We start from the raw sequence: 21,054 nt of genomic DNA on the forward strand, positions 1-21,054 counted from the left end.
TTACAGCGTCTTATTTCTCTACCATAAAGAAGGTTAAGAAGAAGAAAGAGGATAACTACCAACCAACCTTTCTCAAACTTAGAAAAGGCAACTGACTTGAGGCTGCATTGATGACCTTTGCATGTTCCAATCAGCTCACCAGCTTTTACGTCCCAAAACTTGGCTGTTTGATCACCTGCTGCTGTAACCTTTCAAAAATAAGGTAGCACACTTTAATAAAGCAACCCCTTACCAGTTATTTGCCCAGATCCCAATGAAATAAAAGTCACTTACAAGTTTAAGTTCACCAGGGACCCAGGCCAGGTCAAAGACAGCATTACAGTGAGCCATCCATTCTAAACAAAGAAAATGATAAATGAAATGTCTAGATTGTGTTCTCTAGCAGCCATATCAACAACAGTTTAAATGTTTTAAAAGCTGTAAAGATCAGTGGCCCATGGGCCGCGAATTTGTAGCCTCATAAACATTACACATCTCCTTCATTACCACATTTGAGAACAACCATCTGATGTCAAATTCTTTTCTGTGAGTTGACTAGTAATATATTCTCTAAAATGAAATCTTTCTGAAACATTTTCCAGTTCAAAAAATCTTTATGATGCTCTCTAGACTTTAAAATACTTTAGTTGGACATTCAAGGTCCTACACGCTTTGGTCTTTATCTCTGTTGCAAGGCTCATCTCTCACTGTTCTCCATGTATCTTATTCCAACCAAACTGGATCACTCTCTTATTTTCTTATTATATCCTGTGCTTCCCTATCTCTAGGCCTTTGCTAATGCTTTTTCCTCCACCCGAAGATCCTTCTTTCATCTCCATTGGTCTAAATATCACACTCCAACTCAAATGCCCCACTCTTCATAAAAAATTTTCCTCGCCTTCTTTACTACATGAGAGCTTTCTTTTTGATACTTGTGGAGTTTTCTTCATATTTCTACATCAGTTATAGTCTTTGCTTTATTTTAGTTATTTCGACACTTAACTGACTAGTTCCCAATTATCAGTTTCTTAAGGTGGTCAGAACTTTGCTTTATAGATGGAAGATGCTCCATCAATATAAATATTTTAAAGCAACCACATTAAGTGTAAAAGATTTAACTTTTTAAAAGAAATATTTTTAATCCTACCACGTATTTTTCTTAACTTTTAGTAAAGGCATTGTCATAGTTAACAGTTATTGTCAGATAGGCAGTCCACCATTTACATTTAATCTGGTCCCTAAAAAGAGAAGTGCACATCATTGGTAATGTGCACTTTACATGTTTGTCCCTACAAATCTCATGTTGAAATTTCATCCCCAATGTTGGAGGTAGGACCTAATGGGAGGTGTCTGGGTTATGGGGATGGATCCCTCATGAATAAATTAATGTCCTTACTTGGGTGGGAGTGTGTTCTTACTCTATTAGTTCCCTTAAGACAAGAGCAGTTTATTAAAAAAAAAGCCTGGCACCCCCCACCCCTTCTCTTTCTTCCTCTCTTGCCATGTGATCTCAGTACATGTGGGCTCCCCTTCACCTTCTGCCGTGAGTGGAGGCAGTCTGAGGCCCTCACCAGATGCCCAATCTTCCAGCCAGCAGAATCATGAGGCAAATAAACCTTCCTTTTTTCTTTATAAATTACCCAGTCTCAGATATTCCTTTATGGCAACATAAAACAGATGAAGAATGTATTTAAATAAAAATTTTTACTTGAGAATTTATGAATTAAAAATAATGTTAAAATAAAAATTATAGACCTGGACTCACCTTTGAAGCACTTCTTTCTGCAAGTTTGTGATTCAGTGTTATATAATCTAACAAAGCCTTCTTCATTGGCAACTGCTAGTGTATGTTCCATATTGGGAGCTAAATAAGAAATGAAGAATAAAATATATAGAATGACCCCCAAATTTTTAAGTTGACTCAAAAACCACCAAAATTATCTTCAGATAATCTCTTATTTAGAGATGGGCTAAATCAGGGATAGTCCTCAACCAAAAGAAGAGTGGTACTAGCCAATAGCAAATAAAGGCATATGATGATATAGGCCACTAGCAAGCTCAGTCTATCAGTTTTAAATTTCCTTTTCACAACCTTTTACCTTCCCTTTCTTAAACTATTAGGAGTAGGGACAAGTACTTCCATTTCTGCTCATATATTACCCTCTTAGTCATAGGAAGAGATATTAATATATTCAACCAGACCAAAAGGGGTATGTATTTACTGGGTAAAACAGTTTTCATAGTGGCTGAACCTTTGCAACCCTTTCCTTATCAGTTCAAAAAGATGGTGCTATAATAGTCCAATGCTACAGAGGAAATACACAATTATGCTAATTATACATACAGATTAAGAAAGGTCTATTTTATAAATCAGAAGAGAACAGTTATCAGAAAAACTCTAACATCTACCTAAACTTTGAAAGGAAGATACCCAGTATACTTTCCCTCTAAGTGTGAAATGGATCACTTGTGTCCAAGCCTAGCCTAGATAGTAATTCTCTTACCAGAAGAGAAGGTGCATCCAAAAGGAGGAACTGGGAGTCCTGTTTCTCCATAAGAAGTATGTTCATCATTATTGCTGCACTGATAACCAGTTAGAAAGGACTGTAGAGGGTACTGCGAAGACCATCCTAAAACAAGACAATTCCTTACAGAATTCCAATATAGCATCACATTTCAGCATTTTTAACAAATGCAGAGGTAAATATTTGTTCTTAAAAAGTTTTAGATATTTAATGTAGATCCATGCACAATCTACGGTCCTGATATTTTCTTAAGGGATCCTAAGGAAAAAAATGAAAGAACATTACCCACTTCTATTGAGGCATCACTTTGGGCTTACTATTGTTTTTGAAGGGGGTGGGGTTGACCATCTTAAATGGGGACTCTTGTGAGTACATTAAGATTGGAAGAAACAAGTGGCCTTTGTACATTAAGAAAGATCTTACCCCTTCTCCCACCAAAGAGAAAACCACAGAAGCATTATAATTAAAACTACCATTCCCTTCAACCAAAATTTTTAAATCTTTTTGGAGTTTCTATATGAACATTACTGTAAACTCTTAAGTTACTAGCAAAATCCAGTGGTCAAAGAGTTAAAGCAAATAATATACATCAATGTACCTACTATAGCCAGTAACAAATTCACTAAATATTAAGTTTACTTCCTTTTTCCTTCATGGCATTGAAATTCTAGGATTCTAAAATGTTAATAGTATCTTAAAGTACAGATACTTTAAGATATCTATAGTATCTTAAAAATCGTAGTATCTAAAGTATGTTAAAGTAATATGCTTTTAAACCAAAGCATTATAGACCTACTCCTAGAAGACATTCAGTTAGTCCTGGATAGTGTTATACGGTCATGGAGGAGGTCTTGAAAGATGAGTAAATTTTCACTGAATTTAGAAAAGAGAACAGGAAATTCAGGGTGGAGGGAAAGTTTATTCTGCATAGATTACAGATCTAATGTGTACTATGGTCCTAAATAGTAAGCCATCTTCAGAGATTTGTTTTTATATTATTGATACATAGGTCAACACATTTTAAATATATTTTTAAAAGTTCATTCAACAAAAAGTTACTGAAAACCAAATTTTCATTAAACATTGGAGGAAACAATGAGTTTATAATCTATTGAGAAGTGTCTAAATAATTAACAAACTCACATTTTAAGTTACTTTCAATTCTCACTTTTCATCAAAACTACAGTTTGGAGAAGACATTTTAGCCTGACATAACCTCAGACAAATCTAGTTCTGGAGGTTCACGAGATAACATGAGGAATGAATAGATAGGAGGCAAAGAAATTTAATCCAGATTTAGTAACTACCTCTGGGGGCATTATCTCATAATTTCAATGTCAGATATCATTGTAAATAAGATGTTACAGACCCCTAAAAGAAGAATACAACAATTATGTTGCGTTTACAAATATCTATCAACAACCCCCACCCCCTCATCCACACAGCAGGAGTTGAACAGTTGCCAGCCAATGAAGCTTCATCTGCATTTGCAACCAGTCCTCCCTATATCTTGCATCACTTAAGGTCCTCCTCCTGTCAGAGCAGCGGTGGCACTCTAATTGGAGCCCAAGCCCAAACTCTACTGTAAACTGTGCATAGGAGATATCTAGGTTGTACTCCTTATGAGAATCTAATGCCTGATGACCTGAGATGGAGCTGAGCTGGTGATGCTAGCGCTGGGGAGCACCGCAAATACAGATTAACAGAGAGGTTTGACATGTACTTGAATCATCCTGAAACGCCCCTTGGACCCCTGTCTGTGGAAAAGTTGTCTTCCATGAAATTGGTCATTGATGCCAAAAAGGTTGAGGACTGCTGATCTACAGAATAAGTCTAAAACCAAAAGTTTCTGTTCTAATGTTATGTAAATGTACACCTGTGGCTTGAAATTTTTAAAAAATTCTAATGACTGCAACTTACAAATTCAAAAGGAAGTCTTGAACAACAGATGATATGCTCTGGAAAACCTAATTTTTTGCAATGCAACAGTGACTCTTCAACTCTACATCACTGCCTACATCTAATACCCAAACACTTAGGAATGGTTAATGGCTGATCCCTGCCTACCCCTCCAATTCTGCAGTCCCTGTAACAAATACTTCATTGATGAGCCACCTTAAGCTACTTTCAGATGCTCATTGTGCTATGAATATGAACCTATGTCCTGAACATCAACCTGTAATGCTTTCCTCCACAATACATTTAGAAAAGCCCATTATTACTTCAATGTACAACTTGCAGCCCTAGGGTTACACACAAATTTTCCAAGCAGTATACAAAGACATGAGAGTTTTCAGAGAATCAATTTCCAGATACAGTAGTTCCCTTTTATCCACAGTTTTGCTTTCTATGGTTTCAGTTACCTGTGGTAAACTGTGGTCTGAAAATACTAAACAGAAAATTTCAGAAACAAACAATTCATGAATTTTAAATTGTCTGCCATTTTGAGTAGCAGGAAAATCTCACACTGTCTCACTTCATCCTGCCTGGGAATGTGATTCATCCTTTCATCCAGAGTATCCATGCCGTATATGCTTCCTGCCCTTTTGTCATCTGCCATCTAGTTGGAAGGTCAATAGTTGTCTAATGTTATGTCACAGTGCCTGCCTACATTATTCTCCTCACTTCATCTCACCACATGGGCATTGTATCATCCCACATCATCATAAGAAGGGTAAGTACAATACAATAAGATATTTTGAGAGAGAGACAGACCATATTAATATAACTTTTATTACAGTATATTGTATTATAGTACGATTATAACAATATACTATAATTAGGTACTCTTACTACGCCTAAATTATAAATTAAACCTTATTATAGGTATGTTTATGTATAGGAAAAAACATAGCATATACAAGGTTCTGCACTGAGTTTGAGGCACACACTGGGGATCTTGGAACATATCCCCTGAGGATAAGGAGGTATGTACTAAGGTACTCAACTTCTATACACAGTCATGTGCCACAAACATTTTGGTCATCAAAGGACTACATATGATGGTGGTCCCATAAGCTGAAAAATTCCCATCACCTAGTGACAGCTTGATGATCCTGACCCTGGGTAGGCATAGACTAATGTGCATATTTGTGTCATAGTCTTTAACAAAAAAGCTTAAACAATTTAAAAAAATTAAAAAATTAAAAATAGATAAAAGCTTATAAAGATATAAAGAAGAAACATTTTTGTATAGCTGTACATGTATTTATATTTTAAGCTAAGTGTTATTACAGAAGTCAAAAAGTTAAAAAAATTAAGACATTTATAATGTAAAAAAAGTTATAAACTAAGGTTAATTTATTGTTGAAGAAAAAATTTTAATAAATTTAGCATAAATGTACAGTGTTTGTAAAGTTGTAGTAGTGTATAGTAATATCCTAGGCCTTCACATTCATTCACCACTCATTCAAGGACTCACCTAGAGCAACTCCCAGTCCTGCAAGCTCCATGTGCAGTAAGTGCCCTACACAGGTATACCATTTTTTATCTTTTATGCCATATTTTAACTGTATTTTTTCTATGTTGAGATATGTTTAGATACATAAATATTTATCATTGTGTTACAGTTGCCTACAGTACTCAGTACATGAGGTATGTTTGTAGCCTAGGAGCAACAGCCTATACCATATACCCTAGTCTATACCATTGAAAGTTGTGTAAGTACTCTATGATGTCGGCATAATTTCTCAGAATGTATCTCTATCATTAAGGGACACATGACTGTATATACATTTCTAAAACTGATCTAAGAAACTCATCTGTCCAAGAAGTTGAGGCACATCTTTTCCCCTCCCCTTTCATCACTTCCATTCTTCCAGTTTACAAAGGAAAGGTGTTCACACATCCTAATCTCCACCCTCCCAGTGATCTAAAGTATAAAAACTTTTGGGCATCAATTAAATATGTTTAAATAAAAAGTTTCTGAAACCTCAACTAAGAGATAATTTGATAATTCCTTTAATAAAGGCACCATACACATTTACTCAAATTCACCTCTTTAAAAGTTGTATGTTCAATAAAATTTTACTTTTTGCTTAACTATTTATCAAAATTAGTCCATATTGTTTTTATCATTTGTATATTACTAATTATAATAATTCAATCCAGAAAAAAGTTTTAACAATTGGAGTCTTATAATGACAGAAAATAGCAATATAAATATATTCTTTGACATAGAAAAGATAAAAGAACTTTTGAAGCATAAGATTAAATTACATTAGGAAAAATTCAGTGAGAGAAATAAAATAGAAATAAGGTCAAGAGGAAAAAGCAACTATGTAGAATGTCCAGCAGTTAAGAGTTTGTTCATATTTTTTTTAAAAATGGATGACATGATTATCCAACCACTATTATATTTATATTCTATTAGAAAAGAATGATTATAGCATTTTTAAAATGTCAATATTCATGATACAGCCAGGAAATTATATTCTTTGCACCTGTTAAAAATTATGATAAATACTTTTAGATACCAACTTAAAAATACATAGAAAAGTAATTAGATTTCCATTTTATTTTTTTTAGAAACAGTCTCACTCTGTCACCCAGGCTGGAGTGCAGTGGCCCCATTATAGCTCACTGTATACTTGACTTTCTGGGCTCAAGTGGTCCTCCTACCTCAGCCTTCCCAGTAACTGGGACTACAGGAACACGTCATCACATTTAAACATTAAAAACAAAAGTTTTAATTTTTTTGTAGAAACAGAGATTCATTATGTTGCCCAGACTGCTCTCCAACTCCTGGCCTCAAGCAATGCTCCACCTTGACTTCCCAAAGTGCTGGGTTTACAGGTGTGAGCCACTGTGTCTGGCCCAGATTTCCATTTTAAAAGATCACTGGCAGTAATGTGGAAAATAAACTGGAGAGAGAGAAATTAAGAGGCCGTTTGAGAGACTTGTTATATAGCCCAGACAAGAAGGTATTATGGCCAAACCTAGGGAAATGGAATAGTAAGAACAGAACAGATCCAAGAGGCAGAATTAGAGGGGATGAAGAAGAGGGGATGGATTCTAGAGATCTTAAGGAAACTTTTTATATGTGTAATAGTGAGGAAGATGAACGAGTCTTTGATTGACCCTAGGTTTCTGCTAGGAATACTGGTTTAAAATAATGGGGGCACTCCCTAAAACGGGTAATATACCAGATTTGAGGAAACAGTGAGTTCAGTTTTGGGCATTTGAGTTTGACATGCTTATGGGACTGAAGGTGAAGACCAACCACAGCTTTTATAAAAAATGGATCTAAAGTATAGCAGGTCTTGAATAAGATCATTTCATTGCATGTCATTTTATTAAACTATTGATGAAAAAAATCAATTCCTGGTTATGGCCAGTCTCTGTGGAGTTTGCATGTTCTCCCCATGTCTGTGTGGGTTTTTTCCTGGTACTCTGGTTTCCTCCCACATCCCAAAGATGTGCATGTTAGGCTCCTTAGCATGTCTACATGATCCCAGTGTGAGTGTGGGTTATGTGTGTGAGTGCTCCTTGTGTTGGGATGGTATACTATGTAGGGCTGGCTCCTGCCTTGCACCCTAAGCTTCCAGGATAGGCTCTGGTCACCCATGACCTGGAACTGGAATAAGGGTGTCAGAAAATGAATGAATACAAATAATTGTAAAACAAAAATTCATAAAGTATACAATAATCATGCAAATGCACAAAATAAACAATATGGTACAAAAGGGCTCAGCAAGCTGCCATATCTGTGATTGCTTTTGAACTGTCTGGTGGTGGGAGGTGCTCCTTACAATTATCCCTTTGCAAACATTTACTCCTTGATTTAACCCAGGGGTCCTCAAACTTTTTAAACAGGGGGCCAGTTCACTGTCCCTCAGAACGTTGGAGCCAGACTATAGTTTAAAAAATATATGAACAAAAAAATATGAATAAATTCCTATGCACACTGCACATATCTTATTTTGAAGTGAAAAAACAAATAGGCAAAAACACCCACATGTGGCCCACGGGCCGTAGTTTGAGGACACCTGATTTAACCCATCACCACTACAACCACTGTCACTCATTCATTCACCAAAACTGGAGTAAATAATTATCTTACTTGTTTTTAACAATTTTTCTTAAATGTATGTATGGCTCACATTTATTTCAATGTTTAATATTAAAAGCATTTGGGGTCTTTATTTAGAAGGTTGGTGGTGTTTTTGTGACCAGAAATATGCCATTGAACTTAACTCTTGTTTATATCAATTAGTCTATGGTTGTAAAATTCGTTTTATTATATACATTGTTTTGTTGTTTTGTTTAAAGTAACAGTTTCCAAAAACCTATCAACAATGTTAAGTGAGGACTTACTGTACAAGAAATGGAAGGTTGTAGGCAGTAGTGGAAGAAGCCTGATTATATGGCTATGATCATCCTTGGGAGTAGGTAGAAGAAAAGGGGCCAAGGATAGAACACCAACAGTGAGGGGAAGTGAGAAGATGGTAATTTAGATTTCAGTGGGAAACATATAATAATGAATGAATTTCAGCGCCTATTGCATAATAATGAATATTTGTGAATAGGGGAGACGGAGGGGGAAAAGTAGACAGATGGAATGGAGAACTGGGAGAAAATCTGTCACAAAATAGAAGCTGAACAGCTTCCTCCAGGACACACAAATAGTAAGGAGTAGAGCTGTTAATTAAAACCCAGGCAGTTTAACTCTTAAAACAAAGCTCTCAACTAACACTGCGCACACTGCCACTCATGACACAGAAGGCAGAGAAGTTACTCAGGCAAACTCCTAGGGTAGACAGAAGAGAAGCATTTGTAAGGAGTATAATTATAAGATTATCTAAGAGGGAAGTAAGGATGGCATAAAGTTTTAGATTGAGAGCAGGAAGTTGAGGGACTACTCCTCGGTCTCCTTCTTCAACATCCTTTTACTAGACCTACCCCTTAAATAAAAAAATTCGCTGCTGTTTTTTTTTTGTTTTCCATTTGGTTTCATTGGGAAGAAGGATCTCTGGATATAGACGACTTTTAAATGAGTAGAATTTCATTTCTGTCCAAGGTTAGTCTGGGTAGTTAACTCCTTTATCAGAAATTTATCAAAAAGTTTCAAACCTAAACTCAAATCTCCTAATTGCCAATGTTTTAACACGGGAACATAAGGAACTGTAGAAAATAAACTGGATTTCTACATACTAACATGAGAATATGTCCGATTTATACCATTAAATTGAAAAACAAAACATTTTGATCTCATTTCTGAAAATAATAAATATTACTTCTGGCATCAAAAAACATCTGGAATAATATACTTATATCTATTAACAGTGGGCATTTCTGGAGGACGTGATTATGGGCATCCTTCACTCTATAATTTAGAATTTTTATGACCACGTAGCCATGCGGGGGGAGGAGGAGGTTTTGACCCTGCAAAAAAGAAATGTCCTGTCTTCTCTGCTTGGCCGAGCTCCTTAACAGCGGTCATATTCACCGGTGTATCACAGCAAACAGTAGGGCTCATTAAGGTTCTACAGCAAACGAATGAATTAATCAAATATGAGTTTTGATGATCTCACATAGTTGTTGAGAGACACAGAGCAACGCCCACACACACAAAAATGCATGCCATTTCCAGCTAACGCGCAGTACAGACATGAGGCTGCAACGGGCTTCAAGGCCAGTTAACTCAACGTTCCTCCTTTCTTCGGCCTACACTACGATTTAAAAAGCCCGATTACGATCAAAAGTGTCCCGAAGTTATGAAAGTACAGCTTTCTTCAGTAGTTCAACTAATTCACTCTTCCCCTGTGAGAACTCGGCGGCTGGGAAACAGAACTGGAGTCGGCCGTGGTCGGAGGCGGCGTGTGTTTGTGGGGGAGGTGAATCCCGCCGGCCACGAGCAGCGGTTGGGACCGTTACTCACCACTCCTCAGGACGCCAAGCTGGGGCTGGCGGAGCACCGAACTGAAGAGCATCTGGGCCAGAGGAAAAAGCTCAGCGGAGGAAAAATGCCGTGGCAATGCCCCCAAGATCACCAGAAATCGTAACTTCCACCCTTTTCACCACGACTCGTTATTGCCTCCAACTCCCGCCACTGTAAGCCCCGGCCGCCAAACTCCGCGCCAAACTGACGTCACGCTCCCTGATTGGCTCCCGCCGCGGCATCCGGGCGCTTCGGAGTCACTTCCCCTTTCCTATCCCCGCCTCCTTTTCTCCCAGCCGCGGGAACCCAGCGTCCAAGAGCTCCCTGAGCGCCTGCGCGGGGGGCCGCAGAGGGGCTGCCGAACCGCGGGGTAATGAAGGCGCATGCGTAACACGGCTTGACAGCGCGCGGAGGGAAAAATCCGCGAGAGAGCGGCGGGGGAAGATGGCGGTTCTAGGGCCGCGTTTGCAATCTTTCTGATTAGGCTAGACGCGTAACTGTTCGGGTCATGGCGTCAAACTCAACTAAGTCTTTCCTGGCCGATGCCGGCTATGGAGAACAGGAACTGGATGCTAACTCTGCCCTTATGGAATTAGACAAAGGTATTCAAAAGAGCGGGATGCGCGGGCGAATCGCGTGCTGGGGGCAGTGGCGCCACCAGGTGGTGGTCGTCTCGGGAGAGGCCCGGAAGGCGCATGCGCATAGCTTCGGTGGGCGGGGCGTGCCTGTGCTTTTGCTGGGGCTAGGGCTTGGGCGGCTGCGAGTGATGGCGAAGATAATTGCAGGAAAACTCAGGATTGCCGGATTGGCCGTGCACCAGCTGAACAAGTGGGAACTCTAGTGAGAGGCCCGTTTTGACCATTTGAGGGCACAATCTCTAGCTTTTCCAAGCAGGGAAAGCGGCTGGCAGGTTTCTAAAGACACCGCATTGAAATTGTGAAATTATTTTTTGAGTCCGTTCAAGTTGAGACCAGGTCTTCAAGAGTGTCGAATAACATTCTTGCACCGACTTTATAAGCGACTCATATTATTTCCGTAGCTCTCTTACCTGCGGGTTACAAGGCAGGTTAAATACAACTAACACCATAGGCAAAGCATGGCACCTGCTCCTTCTCTGCAGACAAGTTCCAGGAGTTCTGTTTTCTTAGAGAGGACAGCTTCGTGTAGACGGCTTTGTGGTCACACTGAGTTAAATTACAGATCCGTTAATTTTGTAATTATGGGCAAGTCACCTAACTTCACCTAGCCTCGATTTATTGTCTGCAAAGTGAGTACCGTACCACTAAACTGGGAAAATTGTTGTTTTAAGAGATACATTGTTATGTAAAAGAAGCATTTACCTTCTTTCTTATATATGGATTTGGGAGGCAAAGCAGAAATTTGTCAGTAAAGAACTCGAGTATTAATATGAAACTTTTGTTTGTTCCTAGATATTTTTGTTTTATGGAGGAAACATTTTGTCAGGTGGTATACACTTAAATCTTGATTAACCATAGCCAGTGTATCATGTATGGAGAACTGGATTAAAAGTCAGAAGGGTCTGTCTTTATGTCCACTTTGAGCCATTTCCCAGCTCTCTGACTTGGACATGTCTATTAACTTTCTGGGGACTGTCTTGTTTTGTTTGTTTTGTTTTGTTTAACCTATAAATATTTTTAGTGGGTTTGTCTAGATAAGAGTTTCTCAGACTTTTTTAAAAGCTTTTACCTCCTTTTGATCAACATAAAAATGTCACAATACTCCAGTGGAGTTGTCCTTTGGTTGAGTCACAGTATCTTAATACATGCCCCTCAGCCAAGATAATGATCTTGAGCTTTTCTTTCTCTAACCAAATCTATTGGCTTTTTCTCCTCTGAATTATAAACTATAAATTCTAAACTATATAATTACAAATTATAAAACTATGATATGAAATGTATTTTTTAAACACTGCATAATCTTTTCCTCCCCATTGTGATACACTCTTTCCTTATTCCCCAGTGAGAGTTGCAGGTCTGGATAAAATCTAATATCCCTACCAGGACATTTTCTTTTCTTTTTTTTTTTTCCATCTAAAGTATGATGATCATACTACCTGGACATTTTCTACCACTGTGGTCCAGCTGAGTTTGTCCCATGCTGACAGTAGGGTAGCGGTTGTAGAACAAGGATTTTTTGGTTTTTGTCCCTATAGTTTTACCTCTTCCAGAATGTCATATACGACAAAATTGTAAAGTACGTATAATCTTTTGGATCTGGCTTCTTTCACTCAGCATAATAGTTTTGAGATTGTTTTATCTGGTTAAAATAAGATGATCAGAGTATGATATCACAAATTACATAGTTTATCGCCATACAGAGATTTTTGACCAACAGTGGTTTGACCAACACAGCGGAGATCCATGAGGACACACAAAGTTCTTCAACATTAGGAGCAGTGCCAGTGTTGGGGAGGTGGATTACATGCTAAGTCTTTTTTACACTCTCAGTTCTTATCATAGCAGAACACATGTCACTGACAATGGCAAACTGTGTAAGTGTTTGCAGTCATTTCAAAGCTACACAGTAGAGATCTACCCATGTTGTTGTGTGAATGAGTAATTGGTTCCTTTTTTATTGCTGAGGAGTGGTTAATTGTATGAATGTATCATAATTTATTCATTCACCAGCTGATGCACATTTGGATTGTTTCCAGTTTGGGGCTGTTAAGAATAAAGCTGCTGTGAACATTTGCATACAGATCTTTATGTAGACATATGTTTTTGTATCACTTTGGTAAATATCTTAACTGTAGGCTCACTATGTGTATAAGTAAGTATATGGTTACCTTTATTAAGGGCCAAAATGTTTACTAAAGAACTGTATCATTTTGCATTCCCACCAGCAATGTGTGAGAGTTACAGTAACTTCATATCCTCATTAGCGCTTGGTATTGTCAGTCTTTTTAAATTTTTTGTCATTCTAGTGGATGTGCAATGGTATGTTGTTGCAAATTTTAATTTTCATTTCTCTGATGACTGGCACTGTTGAGCATCTGTTCATGTGCTTATATTTTCCATCCATGTTTCCTCCTTACTGAAATTTCCCTTCAAATCTTGTCCATTTAAAAGACTGTATAGTTTTATAGAGTTATAACACCTATGAAGTCCTTTATCAGATACAAGTTTTGTAAATAATTTTTTCCGGTGTGTGGCTTGTCTTTTCATCTTCTTAACAGTATCTTTTGAAATGTAGACATTTTTAATTTTGATGGAGTTCAACTTAGCACTTTTTAATTTTATGGTTCATGCTTTTTTTTTTTTTAATGTGTTTTTTTGTTTGTTTGTTTTTATTTATTTTTTTTTCTTTTTTTTTTTTTTTTTTTCTTTCTACCTGAAGCTGAAATGTTTGTTTTTAGAGACTGGGTCTAGCTTGTTGCCCAGGCTGATCTCAAATTCCTGGGCTCAAGAAATCGTCCCACTTTAGCCTCCTGAGTAGCTGGTACAACAGACATGCACTGCTTTTTGTGTTTTATCTAAGAATTCTTTCCCTAACCTAAGCCCATACAGTTTTTCCCTGTGTTTTCTTCTACATGGTGTATAATTTTAGCCCTTGCATTTAGGTCCATGGTTCATTTTGAATAAATTTTTGTATATTATGCAAGGTAAGGGTTGAGGTTCATTGTTTTTGCTTATGGATATCTAGTTTTTCTAGAATCACATGTTAAAAAGATTATACTTTCCACATTGAATTATGTTGGTACATTTGTTAGATTGTTGATGTGAGAACTGTCCTCTTTCCAAATAGAAACATTCAGTGTTACAAATGTTGCTTGAAGCACTACTCTAGTTGCATTCCATAGATTGTGTTTCATTTTCATTCAGTTCAAAATAGTTTTCTAATTTTCCTTATTTCTTCTTTCACCTATGGGCTATTTAAAAGTGCATTGTTTAGATATTTTTCTCTTATTGATTTCTAATTTAATTCCATGCGGTTAGAGAACATATATGATTTCAGTCCTTTTAAATTTATTGAGGTTTATTTTATGGCCTTAAATATTTTAAATCAAATCTTAACCTTTTAAAAAATTGTTTCATTTTCATTGTTAATCTATCTAAAGGTGGCAGTTTCCAAATTACTGTTTTATATACCATTTTTATTTTTAAAAGGGTAATCACGTACAATTGTACTTTACCTAATTGTTAAGAATGATTGTTGCTTTACTGTGTAATAAGTTGGTATTTGCTATTTTTCCTTTGTAGCCACAAATTTGTAAGCTGCTCCCCCCTCTCTGTACTCTTCATAGGTCTAAGATCTGGCAAACTTGGTGAACAATGTGAAGCAGTTGTTCGCTTTCCCAGACTTTTTCAGAAGTATCCATTCCCTATTCTCATCAATTCTGCATTCCTGAAGTTAGCTGATGTTTTCAGAGTTGGGTAAGTCTTTTTAAAGCCTCATTGTCCTTAAGGACTTTGTTCATGTTTCTTTGTTTTATATTGTGGTCCTTTTCTTTTTGCCTTTTAGGACTTTCCATGGTTAGTTACCATGTTAGTGGATACACATGACTGTACACAGCACTCTAGTGTGAGATTTAATGACATTTTAAACAAAAATGAAAGGTATAATTTTAGAGAATACTTGTTTGGGCAACAAGATAAAATGAAGACAACCTTAATATTTTAATTACTATATATTTCAGAAAAATCTGTGGCTTTGTACAGGTTGTTTTGAGAAGTTTCTGATTTAATTTAATAACTTATATAACATGAGATTCATGGCTGTGAAGTACCGAAATATGTAAGCACTGAATGAATACCCATTTCCTTTTTTCTCTCCCTACTATTCCCTCTCCTACTTTTTTCTGCCATTCTCCTGCACTCATATGCTCGTATATACACAAGTCAGACTTGAGAAAGAAAAGAAGTTATAGAATTAGCCCAAGACAAGAGAAGGACCATGATCTCCTGGCCTTGGATTTGGTAATTTGAGGAGATTTATTTCTCCAGGGCTTTTCCTTGTGTCAGCACCATTTTGGTGTCTCGCAGCAGGACTGCAGGCATAGCTGACTGCTTATGCTGAACACCTACCTGATGCGCAAATGTTAGGTAACTCTTCTAGTGGTGAGACAAATAATGATAAGATTGAAAAACATTAGCCTGTCACTGAAATTTAATATCATCAGTGTTGCTTTGGTCCCTAATTAAATATTCCTTTCTAAATTGGCCTAATTTATTTTACCTCTGGTTTTCCTAGAAACAATTTCCTGAGACTGTGTGTTCTTAAAGTTACCCAACAAAGTGAGAAGCATTTGGAGAAGATTCTAAATGTGGATGAGTTTGTGAAGAGGATTTTCTCTGTGATTCATAGTAATGACCCTGTGGCAAGAGCCATCACACTCCGGTATACTGTTGTGCTGTAATGATTCACTATAAGATTATTTGAGTTGTAATTATGTACAAAAAAGCAATATATTTACTTTGTTCATTTTGAATATTAAGGAGCTGTTTTGGTTTTTTGACTAAGATTCAGTGCAAAATATGATAACCATCCCAATCTGTAAGTGCTTTTCAGTTAACATCTATGGTACTGTTTTGGTTGTAAACTGTTGTCTAACTTGTGTTTGAAACATTTCTCTGTGTAGGTGGATGTTCTGATCAAATAACTTGGTGCATCTTAATATAGCTTAGGCTCAGCTCATTTTGAACTTTTGCCTTCCTAACCTTGTTCTTATTGTTTCCTGTCAGTTTTCCATATTCTCCCATGGGTATATGATCATTTTTGTATGTGATAGTTTATATTTGAACTCACTGGAGGACATCAGATATAACCATTGTAGTGTAGTTTCTTTAGTGTTTCCTTTTCTTTCTTGGCATTCTTTAAAAATTTTTACTTTTTTAGAATTTCATTTTGTAAGCCTCATATCCAGCTTGGACCATATTCTCTTTTTAGCTTTGCCATTTATAGAATCATATGTATAACTTTTGGATTTATTTGGAAATTCACTTGCCTAAATTATTATAGGGTTCATTTCTGACTTACCCTACCCAGTTAATTCTCTCTTTAACCAGGACATCTAGGATGTCCCTTTCCCCCCAACTTTCCTTTTTTCTACGTAAGGAATCAGTTCTTCTTTCTTTTTCAGAATTAAGTACTTTTGTCATTCTTCTTCCTTTTGAGTGATAAAATTGTGAACATCATGGAATATTTTAAAGACAGTTAATTGATTTTTATCTTTTAAAAGCTATATTCAACAGAACAGAATTTAAATTTAAGATGTTCTTATCCTCTGCTTCAGTAAATTAACCTATAGGAATTTTTCAATAAATCAATTTTAAAAGTTGGTGAATATATGTGTGCAAATGATTATAGTATCATTTTTATAAAATGAAAAATTGGGGGGAAAATCATGTGTCTATCAAAATAGAAATAATTATGTCTTTGTATTCATTTTTGTCAGTTAATTCTAATATATATGTTGATATGGGCTCAGAAAAAGATCTTGGGGAGCATATTCTGTTAACAGTGATTATTTTGGGCAGGAGTCACTGGGTTATGGACCTCAGGGGACCTTTCCGTATGGTTTTGTAATGTTTGAATTGTTTTCCACAAGCATAGGTTATTTATTTTTAATTGGAAGACAATAAAGAAGAATAATAGAATTTAACCAATACAATGAATTTTATAAACTTTATAAATAATTTAGAGCTAGCCTAAATATTTTGAAAAGAATGTGGATTAATATTTGAATATTCTATTCATTTTGTATGCTTGCCCTTCTCTGAATCATGGCAGTTGAGCCTTGCCTCAATTCTTCTTCTTCTTCTTCTTTTTTTTTTTTTTTTTGAGACAGAATCTCACTCTGTTGCTTGGGCAATGTTGTCATCGTAGCTCACTGCAACCTCAAACTCCTGGGCTCAGGTGATTCTCGTGTCTCAGCCTCCCAAGCAAGTGGGACTGTAGGTGCACATTACTACACCTGGCTAATTTTTATGTTTTTTGTAGAGATGGGGTCTCTCTCTTGCTCAGCCTAGTCTCAAACTCTTGAGCTCAAGCCATCCCACCATCTCAACCTCCCAGAGTGCTAGGATTGCAGAAGTGAGCCACTGCGCCTGGCCTTTGAAATACATTTTAAAAAATTACATCCATAGATAGAGGAATGGATAGATATGTGATAAAGCAAGTTTAGTAAACTATCAATGGTAGAATCTAGGTGGTAGGTATTAAAGTGTTTATTGCAAAATTCTTTCAACTTTGCTGTATGTTAAAAATTTTTCATAGTAAAATGTTGGAAAAAAATTTTAACCTACATTTTAATATATTTAGCCCCAAGCTAAACATGTCATTTTAAAATGTGTTTGTTGACAAATTATACTTTTTCCCACTAAATCAAAGTAGTAAAATATATAGTGTGTGTCATTTGTTTAATGACCCATCACATTGGAAAGTTTACTTGGGATGTTGACTTTGAAGAAGGTTGTCATTGTGGGAACATTGCAGATTTTGTTTATTGCAGTGTTTTGCAGGTTTCTAAAATCTATGCCTTTCTGCTGGAAGGATATTTAAAGCTGTACTTTCTGTAGTTTACAAACAATAGTTTTTTTCCTTTTCTAAATTTATAATTTCATTATAAAGTGGACTATATTTTCCAAACTGTACCTTCCTCCATATTGCAGATTCTGGTATGGGCCCCAGGGGCATCCTATATCTCTGTTCTCTTGATCTTGAGGAGAGATTTAAATTTCATCATATCAGTATTTACTGATGTGGAAAAAAAGATTGTGGGAAGTCGTACTTTTTTTTTTTTACTCGGTGTGTCTGCTTAATAGAAAACATGTATCTTTAATGCTTTGCAAAAATGGACTTCTTTATGTAACATTGGAAAATTGATATTTCAGTGCTTTAATAATTCAGAAGTTTCTTTTCTGGCCCCTGTTTGGTACTTGGGATGTATTTCAAGATGATTTTTTAAATCTTTGCTTGTGTTAGGTAAGCCATTTTAATTTTTTGACATATTGAAGTAAGTAAAATTGTTCAGAATTTGAGTCACTGCTTGATACCTTAAAATTATGCTTTATTAACCTGAGATTTATAGAATTACCCACAAACTTTTGGTAAGTTAGCCTTGCCCCTTCTTTTCCTGACCTTGAGTTTAATGTATTTCCATTCTTCCTGCGTTTCTCTGCTTCTGTAGGATGTTGGGAAGTCTGGCATCCATAATTCCTGAGAGGAAGAATGCTCACCACAGTATTCGTCAGAGCTTGGATTCACACGATAATGTAGAAGTCGAAGCTGCTGTTTTTGCTGCTGCAAACTTCTCTGCACAGTCAAAGTAAGGATGGGCCTTTTAGTAATTTGGCTTCCCAAGAAAAGTTTTTGAAGGAATAACTGATCAATGCATTAATATGTGAACACTAAGGGATACAGGAAAATGCAAATGGCAAGGTGTATTTTCCAAGAAGGTCTACATCATATTGGGGAAACAAGACTTAAATACATAAAATAGAAAATTTAAGTACAAATGTTGGCGTTACTTATAAATGAAATAAATGCCTTTCTAGAAGGACATGGTCAGCATAGATTAAAGTAGTTGGGGAAGGTTTCATTGGGCAGCAGAAGATTTGTCCACCGAGGAGCCTTTCCCAAACACGTTTGTGATACAGGCAGTCCCTAGGTTACGATGGACATAACAGTATTTCAGTGGACGTAACAGCCTTAGAGTGTTTTGTACTTACAAACGGGCTCCCAAACCTCCCCGTAAGGATTACTTATAATTAAATAATTAATAATTCAGGAACTGGTTTCTTCTGCACACATAAACGAACCTGCATGGCATAGGTGGTTTGTTGATGCAGCATCTTGACCTGAGCGGTGAGTCTCATTGTCGTACGGTCGCTTATGCACAGAATTGCTTCCGTCTTCTCTTTTTTTATTCGGTTTTGTGAGTCTGTGTTTACCCTTATGACCACCCCTTCAAAGTGAAAATCCACTACAAGTCCAGGTGAGCCAGCAGCGAAGAGAAAGGTAATTACAACGGAAACAAAAGTAGAAATAATATAAGGGTTCGGAGAAAGGCCAGATGCACCATTCCTTGGGAAACATTAGGCTTCTGTCGCTTGACCAATTGTAAAGGATGAAGTAAGAGTAATGGAACATGTGAAAAGCAGTGCTCCAATGAAAGCATCAATTATTAGTAAGTGTAATAGATTAATTATTGAAATGGAAAGGTTATTGATTTGGTTAGAATATCAAAATAAACATAACATTCCTATTAGCCTAGTGTTGATACATTAGGTAAGTGTTAACCTTTAATGTCCTTTTTTGAAATTCCTCCTATTTCCTATTTAACCTTTTGGTATGAGTTTGTTTTTATGTTCTGTTTGTTTGAATGGAAAGAAAGACCATAGTAGTTTCTGAAACTTACAGTACAGGGGTATTATTATTGTTACAGTGTTACATTGTATTATTACCACATATGAGCCATTACAATGTTGTTATTACTGTATATGCACTGTTCATCAGAGAGCAGAGTTACATACAAAGGTGACCTAAAGATGTTCTCAGGAACATTAGCTCCATAACCTAGGAACTGCCTGTACTAAATTGGTACTTTCTTATTACCTTCTAATGTTAAGCTTTTTGACATTAGAGCTATGCACCATTTGGCAAAGACAATAACTTGAATTAAAAATACTTTTAACTTATTCAGATGCTATGTCCTACACCATTATCTTAGAGAATGGTTTTTTGTTGTTGTTGTTGTTATCAAATGGTGACCATGGTTTTATTACTGTTTGACTTGCTCGTTTATCCTTTAAATATATATAATATTGCCTTGACTGACTGACAAGAAAAGTAGCATTGCCTTCCGAGGGTGTTTTGGTAATATATAAGAAGAGCCTTAAACATGTATAACCCTTTGACCCAGGAAATCCACTTCTAAGAACTTATCCTCAAGAATTAGCTATGTGTACTGATATTTATTTGCAAGGATGCTAGTTGTAGTGTTAATTGTAACAGCAAAAAAAAAAAAAAATGAGAAGAAACTTAAATTCCAGCCATTGGGCTTAAAATAAATTATGATCATATAATGAACTACTATGAATTCTTTAAACAAATATATTTTAGAAACATACTTGGACGAAGGTTACATAATAGCTTATATGATATTATGGGTTTGAAAAAAACCTAAATATTTGTCTTCATGGAATAGAAAAAAGTCTAGAAGGTTATATATCAAGATGTTGTTGTCTGGGTGGTAACATCGTATATAATTTTTATTTTTATAAATTTCTGTATATCCTCTCATGAACCAGTTTTGGTTTTATAATGAGGTGAATAATAAATGTCTTTTAACATAAAAAATAGCATTTCAGTTAATGGTCTCTGCTGAATTTGATAAGACTTGAAATAATCACCAACTTTCTTTGGATTTTAATTCTATGCATACTCTTCCCTTCAGCTATTCATATCAAACTTTCAGGGTTCTAGGAATTCTCATTGGAAAAGGAGAGTAGAGAATAGAAAGCATATAATTTTTAATTTCACTGCTCAAAGTTAATCAATGTGGCAGTAAGAGAGGATGAGAGATAGCTGAGTAAATGCAGTTCTTATTTGTGCTTTTGAAAATAGGCATTTTTTTCCTTATTGAGAGTCATTGAGAGAACTTTTTTGACTGCATCAAAACTAAAGTGTACAAAAGACACTGTAAACAAA

At 36.2% G+C, this 21,054-nt stretch overlaps 2 protein-coding genes across 3 annotated transcripts in view; one reads left to right on the top strand and one right to left on the bottom strand.

The window, feature by feature from the left end:
* Nucleotides 1-10,586, bottom strand: part of DTL (denticleless E3 ubiquitin protein ligase adapter) — a 45,887-nt gene extending 35,301 nt beyond the window's left edge. The window contains exons 1-5 of the mRNA XM_012781665.2: nt 10,384-10,586; nt 2,484-2,609; nt 1,745-1,843; nt 274-335; nt 68-188 (exon numbers count right to left, since the gene is read on the bottom strand). Coding sequence (XP_012637119.1) covers nt 68-188; nt 274-335; nt 1,745-1,843; nt 2,484-2,609; nt 10,384-10,435 — 460 coding nt within the window. The 5' untranslated portion in view covers nt 10,436-10,586. The remainder of the gene's footprint in view (nt 1-67; nt 189-273; nt 336-1,744; nt 1,844-2,483; nt 2,610-10,383) is intronic.
* Nucleotides 10,587-10,673: 87 nt separating this feature from the next.
* Nucleotides 10,674-21,054, top strand: part of INTS7 (integrator complex subunit 7) — a 57,983-nt gene continuing 47,602 nt past the window's right edge. The window contains exons 1-4 of one of the 2 annotated variants that reach the window (XM_012781662.3): nt 10,674-10,753; nt 14,648-14,777; nt 15,595-15,741; nt 18,533-18,670. In XM_012781662.3, the coding sequence (XP_012637116.1) occupies nt 18,534-18,670 (137 nt within the window). In that variant the 5' untranslated portion in view covers nt 10,674-10,753; nt 14,648-14,777; nt 15,595-15,741; nt 18,533. Of the gene's footprint in view, nt 10,986-14,647; nt 14,778-15,594; nt 15,742-18,532; nt 18,671-21,054 lie in introns of both variants that reach the window. The other variant, XM_012781660.3, reaches the window with a different exon arrangement.

This window comes from Microcebus murinus, chromosome 23, assembly GCF_040939455.1.
Source record: "Microcebus murinus isolate Inina chromosome 23, M.murinus_Inina_mat1.0, whole genome shotgun sequence".
Classification (NCBI taxonomy): Eukaryota; Metazoa; Chordata; class Mammalia; order Primates; family Cheirogaleidae; genus Microcebus; species Microcebus murinus.